Raw genomic sequence first — 20,328 nt, forward strand, 5'->3', positions numbered from 1 at the left:
GAGCTGTTATAACCTGTTATAACCTCTGTTTAACCCCACAGGGGCGGATTGAGATGTGGGTAGACATGTTCCCCATGGACATGCCAGCACCTGGACCCGCCATCGACATATCACCACGTAAACCAAAGAAGTATGTCATGTCTGAGGCCGGCGGAAGTGTCAGAGTCCAGTCAGTGTACACTCTTAGAAAAAAGGGTTCTCAAAGGGTTCTTAGGTTGTTCCCATATGAGAACCCTTTTTGGTTCCAGGTAGAACCCTTTTGGGTTCAATGTAGAACCCTCTGTGAAAAGAGTTCTACCTGGAACCAAAAAGGGTTCTTCAAAGGGTTCTCCTATGGGGACAGGCGACTAACCCTTTTAGATTCTAGATAGCACCTTTTTAGTGTAGATACAGCATTGGAGTCTGGTGGGAGGAGCTATAGGAGGACAGGCTCATTGTAATGGCTGGAATGGAATAAATGGAACGGTATCAAACACATCAAACAAATAGAAACCACATGTTTGATTCCATTCCATTAATACCATTCCAACAATTACAGTGAGCCCATCATCCTATAGCTCCTCCCACCATCTACCTCTGAGGTACAGTATATGTTACACATTACCAGATAGATCAAGGCACAACCTAAACATTTCCTAAAGGTTTGATTGACGTTTTGCTTCTTATTTATGATCCTATATGAAGTGCTGTATATATGAGTCTCAAAGCAGAAGGATGTAGTTTTCCTACTTATATCCCTTCCAGGTTTTCTGTGGTAAGTGTTGTATCTCATTAGAGTAGGTTGGTTATCTAGTGGTTTTCTGTGGTAAGTGTTGTCTCTCATTAGAGTAGGTTGGTTATCTAGTGGTTTTCTATGGTAAGTGTTGTATCTCATTAGAGTAGGTTGGTTATCTAGTGGTTTTCTGTGGTAAGTGTTGTATCTCATTAGAGTAGGTTGGTTATCTAGTGGTTTTCTGTGGTAAGTGTTGTATATCATTAGAGTAGGTTGGTTATCTAGTGGTTTTCTGTGGTAAGTGTTGTATCTCATTAGAGTAGGTTGGTTATCTAGTGGTTTTCTGTGGTAAGTGTTGTATCTCATTAGAGTAGGTTGGTTATCTAGCACTAGACCTGGCCTGGTACATGTCTCACCATAGGAGTGTACAGCCACCTTCCAGGGCCAATTAAGCAGTCCAACAGTCCAACTGTGTGTTCCTTCCTCCCCTTCACCAGATATGAGCTCAGGGTGATTATATGGAATACAGACGAAGTAATACTGGAGGACGATGATTACTTCACTGGGGAAAAGTCCAGTGACATATTTGTCAGGGGGTAGGTACCACAGAGGGCCGTGGCGTTATGCCCCGATAGCCCCGTGGGTGTGACAAAGTGGCGTGCTCCCGTGTTTTTTTGGCGTTAATCATTGTTTTTTTGTTTTGTTTTGTTTGTTTCCACGTTTTCCGTGTGTTGCGTGTTTGTTTGTGTCTCTTGTTTGTCCTCTCTCTCTCTCTCTCTCTCTCCTGTGTGTCGATGCTGTGCTGTTGTCCAGCTTTGAACTGCGTGTTATTATTTGGAACACTGATGACGTAGTTCTAGAGGACGATGCTTTCATGACAGGAGAAAAGATGTCTGACATTTATGTCAGGGGGTAAAACACACGTTTACATCGCATGGCTCGTACAAACCCCTCCCCCCTTCCTTACCCGCCCCTCCCTCAGCTATCCAATCAGCACGCAGCTCCCCTGCTCAAGACCCAACCCTTCTACCTTAGCCTTCCTATCAGCACGCAGTAAACCACAATGCCTTCATGCCTACAGACAGAGGAAGCCAATCAGGACCATACCACTTAAACAGCAAAGAGGCTAATGTGTCAACAAATGACACTAGGGCTAGGCCATCTACTAATCTGAAATTCACTAATCATTATTGAATTAACCAGATAATGGATTCTAAACTGTTCTCATGCACATTAAATTGGATATAATCTAGGATAACTCAATAACAGTATTCCATTTTGACTTGCCAATTGCTAATCATCCTTACTGTCATTAGTTTATCTGGTATGGTCCTACAACAGTTGTAGATTGTCTTGGGCGGGGGTTAAAACTACTCGGGATTCCAGGAAGTCTCATGCATGCCAGCATTAGCAAAAAAGGCTTGCATGGGAAATGGAATGGATTCCATATTGTTTTTGCAATTGTATTGTCATTTGCTGCCACTTATTAATGATGCTGTTGAGAGTATATCAATACTAATGGACATTCAAAGTCGTAGAAAAGTTTTTGGCCGAGGCTCCTCCCCTCCTGCTTCTCAAATGTGCCCATCTTCAGGTTTTCAATTCAGTCCAATAGAAAATGTGTTGAAATTCCAATTGAAGAATTTAAAATTGACATCAATTTTCAAAGATACATTTTCAATTCATGAAATTGTAATTTTGCTTTCCTTTCTGAATTTAAATGGAATTGAACCCTCCTCACCAACCACTGGCCACTTGGCATCAGTGCAGGGGATAAACTCAGTCTGCCACCCCACACTGTGCTGAGTCTGCATTGAGCCTAGATTTGCATTGTAAGACACTTCTGTTAATGTTAATCTCGTATCTGCATCTTCCCTCCAATGAAGGAAAGCACTGTCATAAAAATGTATTTGACTCTTTTTGTAAAGCTTTGTGTGTGCATGGCATTTGTAATATGTGACCGTCCAACACCAAATCAGGTCATTTGTATTTAAATACACAGTGTAAACTCTATTCTTATTCAGTTGTTTTACGATGGTAATATTTGTATAGAATTCACCTAGGTGCACACACTATGACCACAATTTCACAGCCATGTTTACATTTTATTTAATTAATAATCTCATACATTTGTCATTACTGGCTGGTTTCTTATTGGAGGGTCCCACCATACGTGTTTTGCTTTTCAAATACTAACATCCTTTTTGTGTATTCAATGGACCAGACCTGTAATGCATACAACACATACTGAGTCATACTATGAATGATCCATAGCAATCTCAAATCACATTGACTGATGTAAAATGGTGATCTGATCTTCACTGCGTCTGCCTAACCTCCACAGACAACCTTCACACAGAGCATGATAAGTGAAGCTTGTTAATATGCAAAAATAACCCAATAATAACACGGTCCTTACACTTAATTTACTACATCATTGGGTCAACATGACCCTCACCTCTAACCTCTGACCCCATGCGACCTTTGACCTTTAACCCAGCTGGCTGAAGGGTCAGCAGGAGGACAAGCAGGACACAGACGTCCACTACCACTCTCTGACGGGCGAGGGAAATTTCAACTGGCGCTTCGTGTTCCCCTTCGACTACCTGATGGCTGAGGAGAAGATTGTCATCTCCAAGAAGGAGTCCATGTTCTCCTGGGACGAGACCGAGTACAAGATCCCTGCACGCCTCACCCTGCAGGTCTGGGACGCTGACCACTTCTCCGCTGATGACTTCCTAGGTACTGTAGGCCTACACTGCTGGAGCTCTCTAGAACTCTACACATTCTTCTTTACATTTTTATTGGTCATTTTTCTCAAATGTTCTCCATTCGCTTCGCCATATACAGCTCCTTTATCTCATCCCTCAAGCTCTGTCATCTCCTTAGTTATCCTTTAATGCCATGTATTGTGTCTCCTGACAGGTGCGATAGAGCTGGACCTGAACAGGTTTCCCCGCGGGGCGAAGACAGCCAAGCAGTGTTCTATAAACATGGTCCAGAACCAGGCAGAGCTGCCCTGCATCTCCATCTTCAAACAGAAGAGAGTCAAGGGCTGGTGGCCATTCGTGGCCCGCGACGAGAACGACGAGATGGAACTCACGGTGAGAGAGAGAGAGAGAGAGAGAGAGAGAGAGAGACCCACACACACACACACATTGGATCATTGGATTGATTGTGTCTTCCTCTCAGGGTAAAGTGGAGGCGGAGCTTCATCTCATGTCGGCAGAGGAGGCGGAGAAAAGTCCTGTTGGTCTGGGACGCAATGAGCCTGACCCTCTGGAGAAACCAAAGTAAGATCTTAATATTTACAGTATACACACACACTCACACTAAGACTATACCCACATACACATTCAGACAAAACGTACACAATCACAAATAACTCGATGTTAAAAGGAAAGGTGGGAAACAGAATGGCAGAGTCAGACATGGTCAACTTTCCTATACTCCTCCCCTTCCTTCAGGGGTTCTATTCACACCATGCAAGTGTTAGAACCGACTGTATTTCTCCCAGTCATTTATTTCAAAACCTCTCATTCTGCACCCATCAGAAGCTGATAATGGTTTACATTTTAGTAGACACTTTTTTCCAGAGCGACTTGACGGTACACCTTTCATGCTTTGTCACATTGGTCCTCCATGGGAATCGAACTCACAACCCTGGCATTGCAAGCACTGTGCTCTACCAACTGAGCCACACTGGCTTATTCAGATGTTATGTGATGCACACAATGACATGAAATAATAATAAGAAATACAGTCTATTTTGAGACCTGCACCTCATTGCAATGTGAACACACTTTCACACCATCTCACTGTTCTCTTCCTGTCATCTCTTCACGTTTCCCTCTGTTTCCTTTCTTACTGTCTCTGTGTTGCCTCCCTCTCTCCCCTCCAACCTGCGTTGTCTTTCCTTCCATCTACATCACCTCCTCTCCTCCTCCCCTCCTTCTGAAGTCGCCCGGACACCAGTCTCATGTGGTTTGTGAACCCCCTGAAGTCCATCCGCTACTTCATCTGGCACAACTACCGCTGGCTGATCCTCAAGGCCCTGGGCCTGCTGCTGCTGCTGCTCCTGTTGGGTCTATTCCTCTACTCCTTCCCTGGCTACCTGGTCAAGAAGATGCTGGGGGCCTGAGGGGGCTGAGACCTACCAGGGCCACTGGTGGCCCCCTCTCTCTTCTCCTATCCTACCGTTTCCTCTCCTGTTCCTTCTTTTCTGTCACTTTCTCTTTATCATTCACACCCTCTGGTCCTCTCCTTTTCTCTGTCTGGTCCTCTCTCTGGTCCTTTCCAGTTCTCTGTCTGGTCCTCTCCTTTTCTCTGTCTGGTCCTCTCTCTGGTCCTCTCCAGTTCACTCCTCTGTTCCTCCTTTTCACTGATCCCATATCTGTCTATCCCTTTCCTCCCATCTCCTGCGGTATCTGTCACTCAATGGATGTTATCACATCTTCTCCTCTTTCTACCACCTTCCTTTTCTATAACCTCTTTCTTCTATCCCTCAACCTCTTTCATCTCTTGTCCTCTTTCTTTTCAGGTCCTATTTTCCACATCTCAGGTCTGTCTCTCAATCTTTGTATTTTCTCAGATAGACAAAGATTGTGTCTGGTACCTATTCCTCTGCTTTGTTTCCTGCTCCTCCCTGTCTTAGTCTCCTTTCCTGTGATGTCTCTTGTCTCTCAACCTGTCAATGTCTTGTGTCAATCATGAGTCTGCCGTTGTGCAGAACACCGTCATTACACTGGAGACGTATTATATGCAGCGCAAAACTTTTCCCTATAAATGTACAGCATTATACTGGCACCAGAGTTGCTAGCAGACTAAACCACTCCATGGTGAACTTCACCAACAGAGTGGATCAGAGACCAGGCTTTGTGGAATATCTAGCTCCGACTACATCGATTCACTCAAGGTCAATGCTTTAAAAAAAAATGTAAAAAATGAAATGCCTACCTGGTACCTATGTTTGTCTTCTGTAGTTACGTGCATTTCTATGTTGAAATCCATACTTTTTCAAATACAACCACCGACTTTTTGCTCGTTTCTGTTTCTCAGATGGCAACTTAGCGTGAATGCTCATGTGCCAATTGAATCTCCGATGACGTAGACCTAGGTCTCCAAACACTCATTGTACAATCAAATCACACAATCTACAGATGGTGTGTCGACCAATCAAATCACACAATCTACAGATGGTGTGTCGACCATTAAAATCACACAATCTACAGATGGTAATTTTCCTTACTGTAAAACATGTTACAGCATACAGCATCCCTGCTGTAAATTGGATGCTGTAATGTTTTACAGTAAGGAAAATAGTACTGTGAAATATATAACTGCATCTCTGCTGTACAGCAACATTACAGTATTAAGCTGGCAACTCTGGTGCCAGGATAATGCTGTAAATTTACAGTGAAATTCTCCCTGAAATCTGAATTTAAGAAAAAACATAAAATACATTTATTCAAGTTGTTAACAACATTAACTACAAATCAACAATAAGGGCTGTAATTATATGGGCAGCAGGTAGCCTATTGGTTAAGAGCATTGGGCCAGTAACCATAAGGTCACTGGTTCAAATCCCTGAGCCAAATAGGTGGAAAAAACGATCGATGTGCCCTTGAGCAAGTCACTTAAACCTAATTGTTCCTGTAAGTCACTATGTGAGTGTCAAAAAAATCATCATCCCATTTTATGTCTTCATTGTCTGAGGAATATATCTGTGCTTAGCTGACTGTGCAATGGTCTTTTGGTTAATACAAATAATGTAGTTATTTCATAAACAAGGTTGTTTGCATAGTAGTGTATGGAGATATGTGATCCATTGGAAATAGTCATACATCATATATGGCTTACTAACCACTAACACTGGCTCTCGTCTTTTTTATCCTCCACCTCTGGCCCCCTTATCACCGTTTCCTCACCCCACCCACTATCTTCCCTTTAACCTACTCACCCCTCTGTCCCCCACCTCTACCTCTCACACAACTGCCCTCCATCTACCCCATATCCTTCTCCACTCCCTTCCCTATATCTTCTACCCCACTATCCCCCCCTTCTACCACAGTCGGCCAGACACCACCTTCCTGTGGTTCCTGAGCCCCCTGAAGGCCATCCGCTACCTGGTGTGTAACCGCTACAAGTGGCTTATCATCAAGATCATTGTGGCCCTGCTGCTGCTCATGATGCTGGGGCTCTTCCTCTACAGCATGCCTGGTTACCTGGTCAAGAAGCTGCTGGGGGCCTGAGGGGGATGAATGAGTGGATACATGTGGAGACAAGATGATTGCAGCCCCACGGTCCCTTCCCTCAGCATCCCAGCCTTGCCCCCGCCCCACCACCCATCTAACCTTGGCAGTGCTGCTTAACACACCTTCTACTCAAAGACGTTCTATCTATCCCTTGGACTTTTTATCTATCGCTTGGACTACTAAAAACTAAGAACGTCCATATATCTTCTACAGTAGCACAGTGGGCCTAACCACTCTTGCGATGACCACTGACTAACCAATCAAACGCCTCGCCCCTGATCTGATCATCAATGATGCGGCATACCCTGATGTAACATTTTAGACATTGTTTATTTATCTATTTATTTGTGACTTAAATGATTTGGTAGGACATGGTTAGTGGTCAGTTGATTGGTACTGTTGGTCTTGCATGGACATACATGTTGTAATTTTCCCCATTACTTCTATTATACTGCTGTTTTTAAATGGGAATCATGGGGTTGGTTGGTGTGATCACTTGAACTGGACAAAAAATTGATTGTTTCCAACAGTTAATGTTCCTCTTGCAGACTTTGTACACATCTTAAATAATGATGAAGCGATTGAACAAAAGATGTCTATTTTCTTAGGACCTAGTTTAACAAGATATATAAAGAGGGACAAAGAATAGAAGAACAACTTTTGAATATTTATCAATATACACGAGCTAAGCATGCTATCGTTTGGTTTAATTTGTGTCCTCAAACACCAACATTTTATGGAACAATGCTTGTTTCTTCAGCCCTTCCTTCAGTGACCTGGAATGCTCTTATAGACTGTTACTGTTATCCAGCAAATGCACAGTAGGTTTAGAGACAAATAAGCATGCAACTGTATTCTAACATCTCACAGTGATTCAGTTTACATGGTTATCTGACAAGGCATGACTTTTTATTGTAGCTTTAAAGTCAGTTAGTAAACCTTTTATTTATGCCCGGATCTAGACAATGTTTTTTTTTTTTACAATGTAGAGATTCCTAAGTGGTTATGTGCATCTTATAGCACATGAGACGTACAGAAATAGGAAGGTCGGGATTGGCCTCTTGACCTCTACCCTATCGGCCTATCAGATTACTTGGCTTGCCCTATCAGTTTTTTTATATCAGTTTAATTACTACGCATACTACCTTCCTCTTATTACTTGTTTTTGATTGACTTTTGATTATAATTGATATTGTTCTGCAATGTTGAGGGAGCTAGCACGTAAGCATTGCACTGCACCTATTATACCTGCTGTAAACTGTGTAGGTGATGAATACAATTTGATTTGAGATTACTTAGTTTGCAGTGGGCAGTTCCCTCATGGTTTCCCTTGCTTGACCTACCTGTAGTTATGAGGCAGGTTAGCATTTTTTGACATGAATCTTGTTCTGGAGGCATCTCTACAGAGTGGTCACTAACTGGCACAGCCACAAAGTCACACAATCTTATTTTAAAATGAACCCTAGCTTTAACCACACAGATAACCCTAATTGATAACCCTAGCCTTAAATTAAGACCAACAAGTTAAATTCTTTCCAGAAATGTTTAAAATTGGCAATTTTGACTTTGCAGCTCACTCAGTTCTGCTTCAAGGACAAGCCTCATCCCAATAAACGTCAACCTGCAGTTTTGACATCATTTGTGTTGCAGTCATTTTAGTGATCCCGTGTTCACAAAATACAAACCAACAAAAAAAAATGTTTTAATGTTTGCACTAACTCTCGTCTGTTTGTATGATAAAGTGTATTTATATATTTCTGTTGAAAAGTGTGCAATCTTAATTTGTCTGTTTTAACAAGGACTTTAAATAAATTTAATGAATTGAAAAACAATTTTGGGAAATGTTAGGTTTGTATCCGTTTACAGCGTCTAATAAATGTCACTGTGTTCTTGATGTGTGCGGCAGAGGTTGCATGAGTATCTAGACGACTCGTTGAGGGTAGTATGTGTATATTTTTGTTGTGTGTGTAAAACATCTCCATCTCTCCCTGCAGTCGTCCCAACACCAGTCTGTCGTGGATGCTGAGCCCGGTGCGTGTAGTGTGTATCCTAGTCTGGAGGCAGTACAAGCTGCACTGTGCTCTGCTGCTGGGGGCCGTCCTGGGACTTCTGTTCCTGGGCCTGCTCTTCTTCTCCCTGCCTTCTGCCCTCAGCTACAAGATCTTCAACGTCGCTGGCTGAACACACACTTATCAACCACACACATGCAAACTTAACTTTCTCTCCATGTGGCTGATCCCTGAATGTATTTGCATCTTAAATTGTTTGTATTGTACTGTACAAGCTCTAATGCATTACATTTTATTCAATATTGTTGGTAACATTCTACTTTACTACTAGGTAACTCCCATTATGCACTTTATATTTTACATTGTGTTAAACATCATCTCCCATACTGTAAGTTGATAAAGTGCTTTATTTTCCTCATAAAATATTTAAGCATTTCCACTACACTGTGTTCGTGTGTGCTCTTCTCTTCCTCATTGGTCAGCTCATTTACTCAGGAGCTGTAACGGGTGTCGTAATGATTCGACCAAGGTGCAGCGGGAACGTGTATACTCATCTTCTTTAATTGGTAAAAAGAAGGAAAAAACTAAACAAAACATGTATACAAACACAACGAACGACACTAACAGTCCTGTCATGTGCTCAGACACTAAACAAGGAGACAACTACCCACAATTCCCATTACTTAGCCACACTCCCCGTGTGCCCCCCCCCAATTTTTTTTATTGGGGCTGCCTCTCCGGCTTCCTTGCCAGCTGTGTTCCCCTGTAGCGTTCCCGGTCCTCTCCAGCCTCTCGTATCTCCGCTCTCCTGGCTGCCTCCACCTGTTCCGGTGGGCGACGGTGTTCACCAGCCTGGTGCCATGGTCCAGCCCCATCCAGAATTTCCTCCCATGTCCACGACTCCCTGTAGTCCACCTGCTGCTCCTTCCTCCGCTGCTTGGTCCTTTGGTGGTTGGTAGTTCTGTAACGGTCGTCGTATGGAGTAGACCAAGGCGCAGCGGGTTGAGTGCTCATCTTAACTTTTATTGAACACTTAACAAAAACAAAACAAGAAAAATTAACGAAGGCACAGTATTGCAGGCTACACACACAGCTATGCAAAAACAACTTCCCACAATTCCCATTACAAACACACCCCTATACATAGGACCTTCAATCAGAGGCAACGAGGAACAGCTGCCTCCAATTGAAGGCCAATCCCAATTAACTAAACATAGAACTAAACAACCTAGATCTAACATAGAAATACACTAACCTAGAACATAACCCAAAAACCCCGGAACACTCTAAACAAACACCCCTCTACATAACACATAGCCCAACAAACCCCGAAACACTCTAAATAATCACCCCCTGCCACGTCCTGACCAAATTACAATAACAAATAACCCCTTTACTGGTCAGAACGTGACAGGAGCCAGCGGCATTATCAGAATTAATCCGAAGAATGGAGATTGTCAGTAAATGTCTCTAAATTAGCACAAACATTCTGGACATTAACCCTCTAGATGCACTTACACACACACACACACTCACCCTGGAGTTGCCGTATTGGTGCAGTAGCATCCGTAGCTCTGTATTCTGTTTTAAACTCTGTGTCTGTCGTTAAACCGCGATCAGAACAATGCTGGGAACAAACAGATAAAAAACAAAATCAGTGCTCAATCAATCACCGCTCTTTATATCAACAGTTTTATAACTCAATTAGAGGCCGGATTGAATCTACAGAACATTAGGAACATCTTTCTAATATTGAGTTTCACCCCCTTTTGCCCTCAGAACAGTCTCAATTCGTCGAGGCATGGACTCTACAAGGTTTAAAACATTCGACAGGGATGGTGGCCCATGTTGACTCCAACAAGTTGGCTGGATGTCCTTTGGGTGGTGGACAATTCTTGACGGGAAACTGTTATGCGTGAAAAACCCAGCAGCGTTGCAGTTCTTGACACACTGAAACCGGTGCGTCTGGCACCTACATTACTACCATACCCCGTTCAAAGGCACTTAACTATTTTGTCTTGCCCATTCACCCTCTGAATGGCACACATACACAATTCACATTCTGAATGGCACACATACACAATTCACCCTCTGAATGGCACACATACACAATTTGCCCTCTGGATGGCACACATACACAATTCACCCTCTGGATGGCACACATACACAATTCACCCTCTGAATGGCACACATACACAATTCACCCTCTGAATGGCACACATACACAATTCACCCTCTGAATGGCACACATACACAATTCACCCTCTGAATGGCACACATACACAATTCACCCTCTGAATGGCACACATACACAATTCACCCTCTGAATGGCACACATACACAATGTCTAAATTGTCTCAAGGCTTAAAAATCAATAAGGTTTAATTTCAATAGCTTTCACCAGGATTCACCTGGTCAGTCACAATCATCACTCCATTGTGAGAAATATGTTTGTAAAGTTTCACTTTGTCATATGAAATGTGTAAGGTAGCTTCTCCACTGATTTAAGTTGACTATTTTGAGCCCAGTGTGACACATATAATGCCCATGCTAGCAAGCCACTTAGAATGCATGCCCAATACACGGCTTCATTATTACTGGTATGCTAGTTTGGTTATTGAAACAGAAGGCCCTAGTGCTGGTCTGGGCCGGCAGTGCTATGCTAGTTTGGTTATTGAAACAGAAGGCCCTAGTGCTGGTCTGGGCCGGCAGTGCTATGCTAGTTTGGTTATTGAAACAGAAGGCCCTAGTGCTGGTCTGGGCCGGCAGTGCTATGCTAGTTTGGTTATTGAAACAGAAGGCCCTAGTGCTGGTCTGGGCCGGCAGTGCTATGCTAGTTTGGTTATTGAAACAGAAGGCCCTAGTGCTGGTCTGGGCCGGCAGTGCTATGCTAGTTTGGTTATTGAAACAGAAGGCCCTAGTGCTGGTCTGGGCCGGCAGTGCTATGCTAGTTTGGTTATTGAAACAGAGGGCCCTAGTGCTGGTCTGGGCCGGCAGTGCTATGCTAGTTTGGTTATTGAAACAGAAGGCCCTAGTGCTGGTCTGGGCCGGCAGTGCTATGCTAGTTTGGTTATTGAAACAGAGGGCCCTAGTGCTGGCAGAGTTCTTCTGTCCAGTGTCTGTGTTCTTTTGCCCATCTTAATCTTTTATTTTTATTGGCCAGTCTAAGATATGGCTTTTTCTTTGCAACTCTGCCTAGAAGGCCAGCATCCCGGAGTCGCCTCTTCACTGTTGACGTTGAGACTGGTGTTTTGCGAGTACTATTTAATGAAGCTGCTAGTTGAGGACCTGTGAGGTGTCTGTTTCTCAAACTAGACACTCTAATGTACTCTTGCTCAGTTGTGCACCAGGGCCTCCCACTCCTCTTTTTATCCTGGTTAGAGCCGGTTTGCACTGTTCTGTGAAGGGAGTAGTACACAGCGTTGTACGAGATCTTCAGTTTCTTGCCCATTTCTCGCTGTTTTATTGCTTCCTTAATAAGGACAACCGTTTTCAGCTGTGCTAACATAATTGCAAAAGGCTTTTCTAATGATCAATTCGCCTTTTAAAATGATAAACTTGGATTAGCTAACACAACGTGCCATTGGAACACAGGAGTGATGGTTGCTCATAATGGGCCTCTGTACGCCTATGTAGATATTCCATTAAAAGAAACAGCCGTTTCCAGCTACGATAGTCATTTGCAACATTAACAATGTCTACACTGTATTTCTGATCAATTTGATAACAGAATCGGTGTAAGGAATACACCCCAGCTCAACCCTTTAAGTGGAGATTGATTGGACTTGAGTTAGGTCTTTGGACTAGCAGTGTTACACAGACACTAGGGGGCTCTAGAGAGTGAGTCATGATGATATACAGCATCTCTCTCTCTCTCACACACACACACACACACACACACACACACACACACACACACACACACACACACACACACACACACACACACACACACTAGACTGCTCCACTCATTGTGACAGACACACCACAACACCACAGGAATCAACATCATGCTGCACTTTCTGAGTCCAGTAATAAGAGCATTAAGACTTAGCCCTTTTGATTGTCTTCCGCATTGGGAGAGTGGTACCAGAGTGCACTGGGACAGTGTTTAGTCTGGGCCAAGGTGAGGTACTGTCTGATCTGAACAAACATCTGCATGGTGTCCCTATTTAACTCTGGGCTTTATTACTCATAGCAGTAGTACGTTATAAAGTGGTATCTTTCCCTCAATGCTGTAAACAGATATTAGTCAAGGAATGTGTTTCTTGAGTTTCAGTGATATGTATATTATTTCATACAGTTGGTTAGAAAGGATAGCCAAGGCTACCTGATTGGTGTCACACGTTTGTCCCTGCCCCAGCTAACACACCTGACTCCAATAATCAACTAATCATGATCTTCAGTTAAAAATGCAATTAGTTTAAATCAGATGTGTTTGCTAGGGATGGGGGAAAAGTGTGACACCAACCAGGACCCCAAGGACTAGAATTGCCCAGGCCTGCTGTATGGAGTAGTCTCTTGTAGTTCACACTAGGTGAAGTCGAAGGGCTTGTCTCAAAATGTATCCTATTCCCTACATAGTGAGGGTACCAGTGGGGTTACCAGTGCCAGAGATTTTATGATATGGTGTCATTCTGTAAAATATGGACCGTTATTCATCTATTCAGCACCCACACACTTAGGTTTATAGCAGGGGTGGGCAACTCCAGTCCGCAAGGGCCTGATTGATGTGACACTTATTCTCCATCCCTAGCAAACACAGCTGATTTAAACTAATTGCATTTTTATCTGAAGATCATGATTAGGTGATTATTGGAGTCAGGTTTGTTAGCTGGGGCTGGGGCAAAACTGTGACACCAATCAGGCCCTCGAGGACTAGCGTTGCCCACCCCTGGTGTATAGCTATGAGGATTTCTTAATGTACTATTGTGTATTAAGTGTCCTATGTCACATAATACACTTTCTACTTACATTTTTGGACCAGAGGTTTGACACAGCCTTGAACCAAACCCTTGCTAATGTTTTATTGTGTCTTCATCGTTGTGTTGCGTAAGAAATGGCACTAGTTATTCACCAATTAGCATACTCAGGGCCTGTTCTGGCGCCTGACCACAGATTGTCCCATGACACAGAGGGACTAGACATAGACTGGAGGCGACTGAGCGTAAACCACGCACAAAGGACAGTGTCATGACTGTCCTGTGAGGATCCAAATAGGTCAGATCAGGTTTCCAATGAATGACTTCAACCAGACCCCCTCTCACCCACAGAGGGGGGGAGGAGGGAACTGGTGGGGATTATCAACTCACGTCCTGTCATAAATCAGAGGAGAGAACATTCAGCCCTCCATCTCAAATGTTCACCAGATGAATGTGCCTTTGTTTCACAGACTTTTCCTGCCAAAACTCTAACATTCTAAAGCGAATACTGGAACAATATTTCTAACATAGAATGTGGGGAATGGTCAGAAGCGATCTATAGAACACTAATGTCATATTGTGTGTTATTTTGTGATGTCATTAAAAATGTTATTGTCAGGTGCGTCGTAGAAAGTGGACCAAGGCGCAGCGGGTATCGTGCTCATCTTCTTTTATTTATATAAGTGAACACTTAAACAACATAAATCGACGTCAACCAACAGTTCCGCAAGGACACAAAGACTATACGAAAAACAACTACCAAAAAAAAAAAAAAGGAAAAAACACCCCTACTAAATAGGACCTTCAATTAGAGGCAACGAGGAACAGCCGCCTCCAATTGAAGGTCAACCCAAGAAACTTAAACATAGAAATAGACACACTAGAACAAACATAGAAATATACTAACATAGAACATAAACCAAAAACCCCGAAACACATAAAACAAACATCCCCTGCCATGCCCTGACCAAACTACAATAACAAATAACCCCCTTTTTCTTGGATAGAAAACACTCTAAAGTTTCTAAAACTGTTTGAATGGTGTCTGTGAGTATAACAGAACTCATATGGCAGGCAAAAACCTGAGAAGATTCCAAGTAGGAAGTGGCCTGTCTGACAATTTGTAGTCCTTCTGTTACATCTCTATCAAAATTACAGTATCTGTGCTGTTACGTGACACTTTCTAAGGCTTCCATTGGCTCTCTAAAGCCTTCAGAAACCGGATTGACGCGTCTCCTGTCTCTGGGCAGATAACAGCAGCATAGTTTGTCAGTCTCTCTGCCTGGTGACAGAGAGACTGGAGATGTGCGTTCACGAGACCTCGCCATTTTTTTCTTTCCCTCTTTGAATGAATACAACGTTGTCCGGTTGGAATATTATCGCTATTTTACGAGAAAAATAGCATAAACATTTATTTTAAACAGCGTTTGACATGCTTCTAATTACGGTAAAGTAACATTTTGACATTTTTTGTCACGAAATGCGCTCGCGCGTTACCCTTTGGATAGTGACCTGAACACACGAACAAGACGGAGGTATTTGGATATAGCTATGGATTATTAACCCTTCGGATTAACGAGAGTATTAACCTCTAATAATATGCATATTTTCGTTTCTGGGCAAGAGTAGTAACCAGTTTAAATCGGGTACGTTTTTTATCCGGCCGTGAAAATACTGCCCCCTAGCCCAGACAGGTTAAAGAACCGCTCTTGTGGTGCCCCAGATCCTAACGAGTTAATTGTTACATGACTAATTTGATCGGGTAACAATTAAACATAGTTTGTTAGATAAATTACAGTCTTCAGATTCATGTTAAAAGTCAAGTCACGACAACAGTATCACGCAACATGAAAGGAGGCGTGTGAGTGTATGTGAGTACGTGTGTGACCCAAAAAAGGCATGTGATGTCCAAATCATCCATCATACTTAATTAGCAGTTTTGATCTGTATCGACTGAATCACATTGACACTCCACTTCCACAATCTGAAAGCTTACAGAAGAGACATTCATGTTTATGACTTGTTTCTTTATAAGCGACAACAAATTGTGAGACAGACCTCCTAAACTCCTTCATCATCATGTTACAGTAATCACAGACTGGGAGGCTGACTCACATGTCAGAGCCCCAGGAGAGAGCACTCATGCTGGGAGTCCAGCAGCTGATGAGATACTGTACAGAGAGCCAGACAGGAAGTAGTGGAGCATGTAAATGCCATTTATGCAACTTTCTTTATGTAAATGACATTTAAGCACCTATTACACTATTATAAATGAGTGTTCTTAGCGTAATCATTTATGCTACTTTCTGTCTGTCATTTCAACTGGCATTCAGTGTTGTTTCCACACCTTCCACACTGAGTTGAGGTGGGGGGTTGTGTGTTGTAATGAAAATAATCTGGACAATGGGTTGCCTCCATGTGGTAACATGCTGTATATTAGTGAATGGATACAGTAGATGGGGAAGTTATCTTTCTAAGTTGTATGGATCAGAGAACGTCATCAGTGAATCTCTGAATAGAGCAAGTCACGCCACACAGCGTGAGGCCTGCTATTAGTGATGACATTCATCTTCGCCGTACATACAGCCTGTCAGTATCTGTCAATATATACAGTCCTTTATTGAAACTTCTTAATTAATACACAAAGTGTGTTTTGGGTTTCATGTAATCCTCAAGGCCAACTCTTCCATCTCACCCCACTTCATTCATTCCCTTGTTCACCTCAATAATGGATGTCCGCTACCTTGATTCACCAAACCCCCTTTCATTGTACTTCATACATGGGGGAGATTATATCTTGTGTTTTTGCTCTCAAAGTCTATGCTATTCAATCAAATCAATCAATAAAATGTATTTATAAAGCCCTTTTTCCATCAGCAGATGTCACAAAGTCCTTATACACTTCATATGGGAAAAGCTACACTGAACGGAAAGATTTAAAGCAAGTGACCCATACATTTTTACATTTACATTTTAGTCATTTAGCAGACACACTTATCCAGAGCGACTTACAGTAGTGAATGCATACATTTCATACAATTTCATACCTTTTTTTTTTTGTGCTGGCCCCCCGTGGGAATCTAACCCACAACCCTGGCATTGCAAACACCATGCTCTACCAACTGAGCTACAGGGAAGGCCAGAATATCAATGCTTGTTTTTATTTTATTTTCCAAACACAGGTTGCTATTGTGGGTGTACTGCATGCAGAGCCTGAAGACTGCTGTGCCCAATGTTGTCTGTCTCTCTGTCTCTTTCACGGGCTGGCTAGAAAAAACAGGAGAGGTAGAGTCAGGCGCAGGGGTCAGAGAGTTCTTGACCACACTTCTTTATTCAAGAAAACTGGATGTGGTCGCCAAAAATATAGGGACGCAGCCCTTAAATAATTCTGCGGTGGTGTACACAATGAAACCAACCACAGGCAGAGGAAAACCAGCACACGTTCCTATAGCACATAAACCGGACAAGAAACACAATCACGCACAAACACAGACATCCTACGCTAAACTAAATAACCCCCCCTACTAATGACTAACCCAAAACAGGTGCGTGCCTACCTAGACCTAACCAACAGAAAGTGAAATGGTAGCTAGTAGGCCGGCGACGACGACCGCCGAGCTCCGCCCGGCCGAGGAGGGGCGCCACCATCCGTCGGTGTCGTGACAGTACTCCCCCCCTGACGCGCGGCTCCTGCAGCGCGCTGACGCCGGCCTCGAGGACGCCCCGGAGGGCGAGGCGCAGGGCGATCTGGATGGAGGCTGTGGAACTCCCGGATGAGCGCTGGGTCCAGTATGTCCTCCACCGGTACCCAGCACCTCTCCTCCGGGCCGTACCCCTCCCAGTCCACGAGGTACTGCAGGCCCCTCGCCCGGCGTCTGGAGTCCAAGATGGACCGGACTGTGTACGCCGGGGCCCCCCGTTGTCCAGGGGGGTGGAGGGACCTCCCGTACCTCATTTTCCTGCAGCGGACCAGCTACCACCGGCCTGAGGAGAGACACATGAAACGAGGGGTTAATACGATAATAAGAAGGAAGTTGTAATCTGTAACACACCTCGTTTATTCTCCTCAGGACTTTAAATGGCCCCACAAACTGCGGACCCAGCTTCCGGCAGGGCAGGCGGAGGGGCAGGTTCCGGGTCGAGAGCCAGACTCTCTCCCCTGGGGTGAACACGGGGGCCTCGCTGCGGTGCCGGTCAGCGCTCGCTTTTTGTCGCTCCCTGGCTCGTTCCAGGGATTCCTGCACAGCGTCCCAGGTCTCCCTTGAGCGCTGAACCCATTCCTCCACCGCAGGGGCCTCCGTCTGGCTCTGATGCCATGGCCCCAGGACCGGCTGATAACCCAACACACATTGGAATGGTGACATGTTGGTGGAGGAGTGGCGCAAAGAGTTGGCCCATGGCACGAACCTTGCCCACTCCGCTGGCCGGTCCTGGCAGTAGGACCGCAGAAACCTGCCCACCTCCTGGTTTACCCTTTCTACCTGCCCATTACTTTCGGGGTGAAACCCCGAGGTCAAACTGACCGAAACCCCCAGTCGCTCCATAAACGCCCGCCACACTCGGGACGTGAACTGGGGGCCTCGATCTGAGATGATATCCTCGGGCACCCCGTAGTGCCGGAAGACGTGGGTGAATAAGGCTTCCGCGGTCTGCAGGGCCGTAGGAAGACCGGGTAACGGAAGCAGACGGCAGGACTTAGAGAACCGGTCCACAACGACCAGGATCGTAGTGTTGCCCTGAGACGGCGGGAGATCGGTCAGGAAATCCACCGCCAGGTGGGACCATGGTCGTTGTGGAACTCGGGAGGGGCTGTAATTTCCCTCTAGGCAGGTGCCTGGGAGCCTTACTCTGAGCGCACACCGAACAGGAGGAGACATAGTGCCTCACGTCCCTCACCAAGGTGGGCCACCAGTATCTCCCACTAAGACCACACACTGTCCGCTCAACCCCTGGGTGACCCGAGGAGGGAAGCGTGTGAGCCCGCGAACACCGAGCGGAACGTACTTACGACCCACTGGACACTGCGGAGGAGTAGGCTCCGTCCGTAACGCCCGCTCGATGTCCGCGTCCACCTCCCAGACCACCGGTGCCACCAGGCAGGAGGCTGGAAGTATGGGCGTGGGATCGGTGGACCGTTCCTCGGCGTCATGGAGACGAGACAGTGTGTCGGCCTTAGTGTTCCGGGAACCTGGTATATACGAGATGTTAAACTGAAATATCGTAAAGAACATCGCCCACCTGGCTTGACGCGGGTTCAGTCTCCTCGCCGCCCGGATGTACTCCAGATTGCGGTGGTCAGTCCAGATGAGAAAAGGGTGACGCGCCCCCTCAAGCCAATGTTTCCACACCTTCAGGGCTCTGACCACAGCCAACAGCTCCCTGTCCCCCACATCATAGGTACGCTCCGCCAGACTCAACTTCCTAGAGAAGAAGGCGCAGGGGCGGAGCTTGGGGGGGCGCCCGAGCGCTGGGACAGCATGGCTCCTACCCCAGCCTCGGACGCGTCCACCTCCACTATGAAGGGCAAAGAGGGGTCCGGGTGCGCCAGCACCGGAGCGTCGGTGAACAAAACCTTCAGACGACTAAAGGCCCTGTCTGCCTCCGCGGACCACCGCAACCGCACCGGGCCCCCCTTCATCAGTGAGGTAATGGGAGCCGCCACCTGCCCAAAGCCCCGGATAAACCTCCGGTAGTAATTGGCAAATCCCAAAAACCGCTGCACCTCCTTCACCGTGGTGGGAGTCGGCCAATTACGCACGGCTGAGATGCGGTCACATTCCATCACTACCCCTGATGTGGAAATGCGATACCCCAAGAAAGAGACGGCTGGTTTGGAAAACTCACATTTCTCAGCCTTGACGTATAGGTCATGCTCCACCAGTCGCCCAAGCACTTTACGCACCAGAGACACATGCTCGGCGCGTGTAGCGGAGTAGACCAGAATGTCATCGATGTACACCACTACACCCTGACCGAGCAGGTCCCAGAGAATCTCGTCCACAAAGGATTGGAAGACTGCGGGAGCATTCTTTAACCCATACGGCATGACGAGGTACTCATAATGGCCAGATGTGGTACTAAATGCAGTTTTCCACTCGTCCCCTCCTCGGATACGCACCAGATTATATGCACTCCTGAGCTCCAATTTCGTGAAGAAGTGCGCCCCGTGAAATGACTCCATCGCCGAGGCGATGAGAGGTAGTGGGTAACTGAAACCCACTGTGATGGCATTTAGACCTCTATAGTCAATGCACGGGCGCAGACCTCCCTCCTTCTTCTTCACAAAAAAAAAGCTCGAGGAGACGGGTGAGTTAGATGGCCGAATGTATCCCTGCCTCAAAGACTCAGTGACGTATGTTTCCATAGCCGCTGTTTCCTCCTGAGACAGGGGATAAACGTGACTACAAGGAAGTGCAGCGCCCACCTGGAGG

At 45.2% G+C, this 20,328-nt stretch overlaps 1 protein-coding gene across 13 annotated transcripts in view; it reads left to right on the forward strand.

The window, feature by feature from the left end:
* Positions 1 to 9,417, forward strand: part of LOC106608042 (otoferlin) — a 131,279-nt gene extending 121,862 nt beyond the window's left edge. For 6 of the 13 annotated variants that reach the window (XM_045720965.1, XM_014205705.2, XM_045720971.1 and 3 more), the window contains 6 exons: positions 42 to 130; positions 1,526 to 1,624; positions 3,213 to 3,454; positions 3,638 to 3,816; positions 3,905 to 4,005; positions 8,961 to 9,417. In XM_045720965.1, coding sequence (XP_045576921.1) covers positions 42 to 130; positions 1,526 to 1,624; positions 3,213 to 3,454; positions 3,638 to 3,816; positions 3,905 to 4,005; positions 8,961 to 9,147 — 897 coding nt within the window. In that variant the 3' untranslated portion in view covers positions 9,148 to 9,417. The other 7 variants (XM_045720967.1, XM_045720975.1, XM_045720976.1 and 4 more) reach the window with 4 other exon arrangements.
* Positions 9,418 to 20,328: the final 10,911 nt, after the last annotated feature.

This window comes from Salmo salar, chromosome ssa06 (assembly GCF_905237065.1).
Source record: "Salmo salar chromosome ssa06, Ssal_v3.1, whole genome shotgun sequence".
Taxonomy (NCBI): domain Eukaryota; kingdom Metazoa; phylum Chordata; class Actinopteri; order Salmoniformes; family Salmonidae; genus Salmo; species Salmo salar.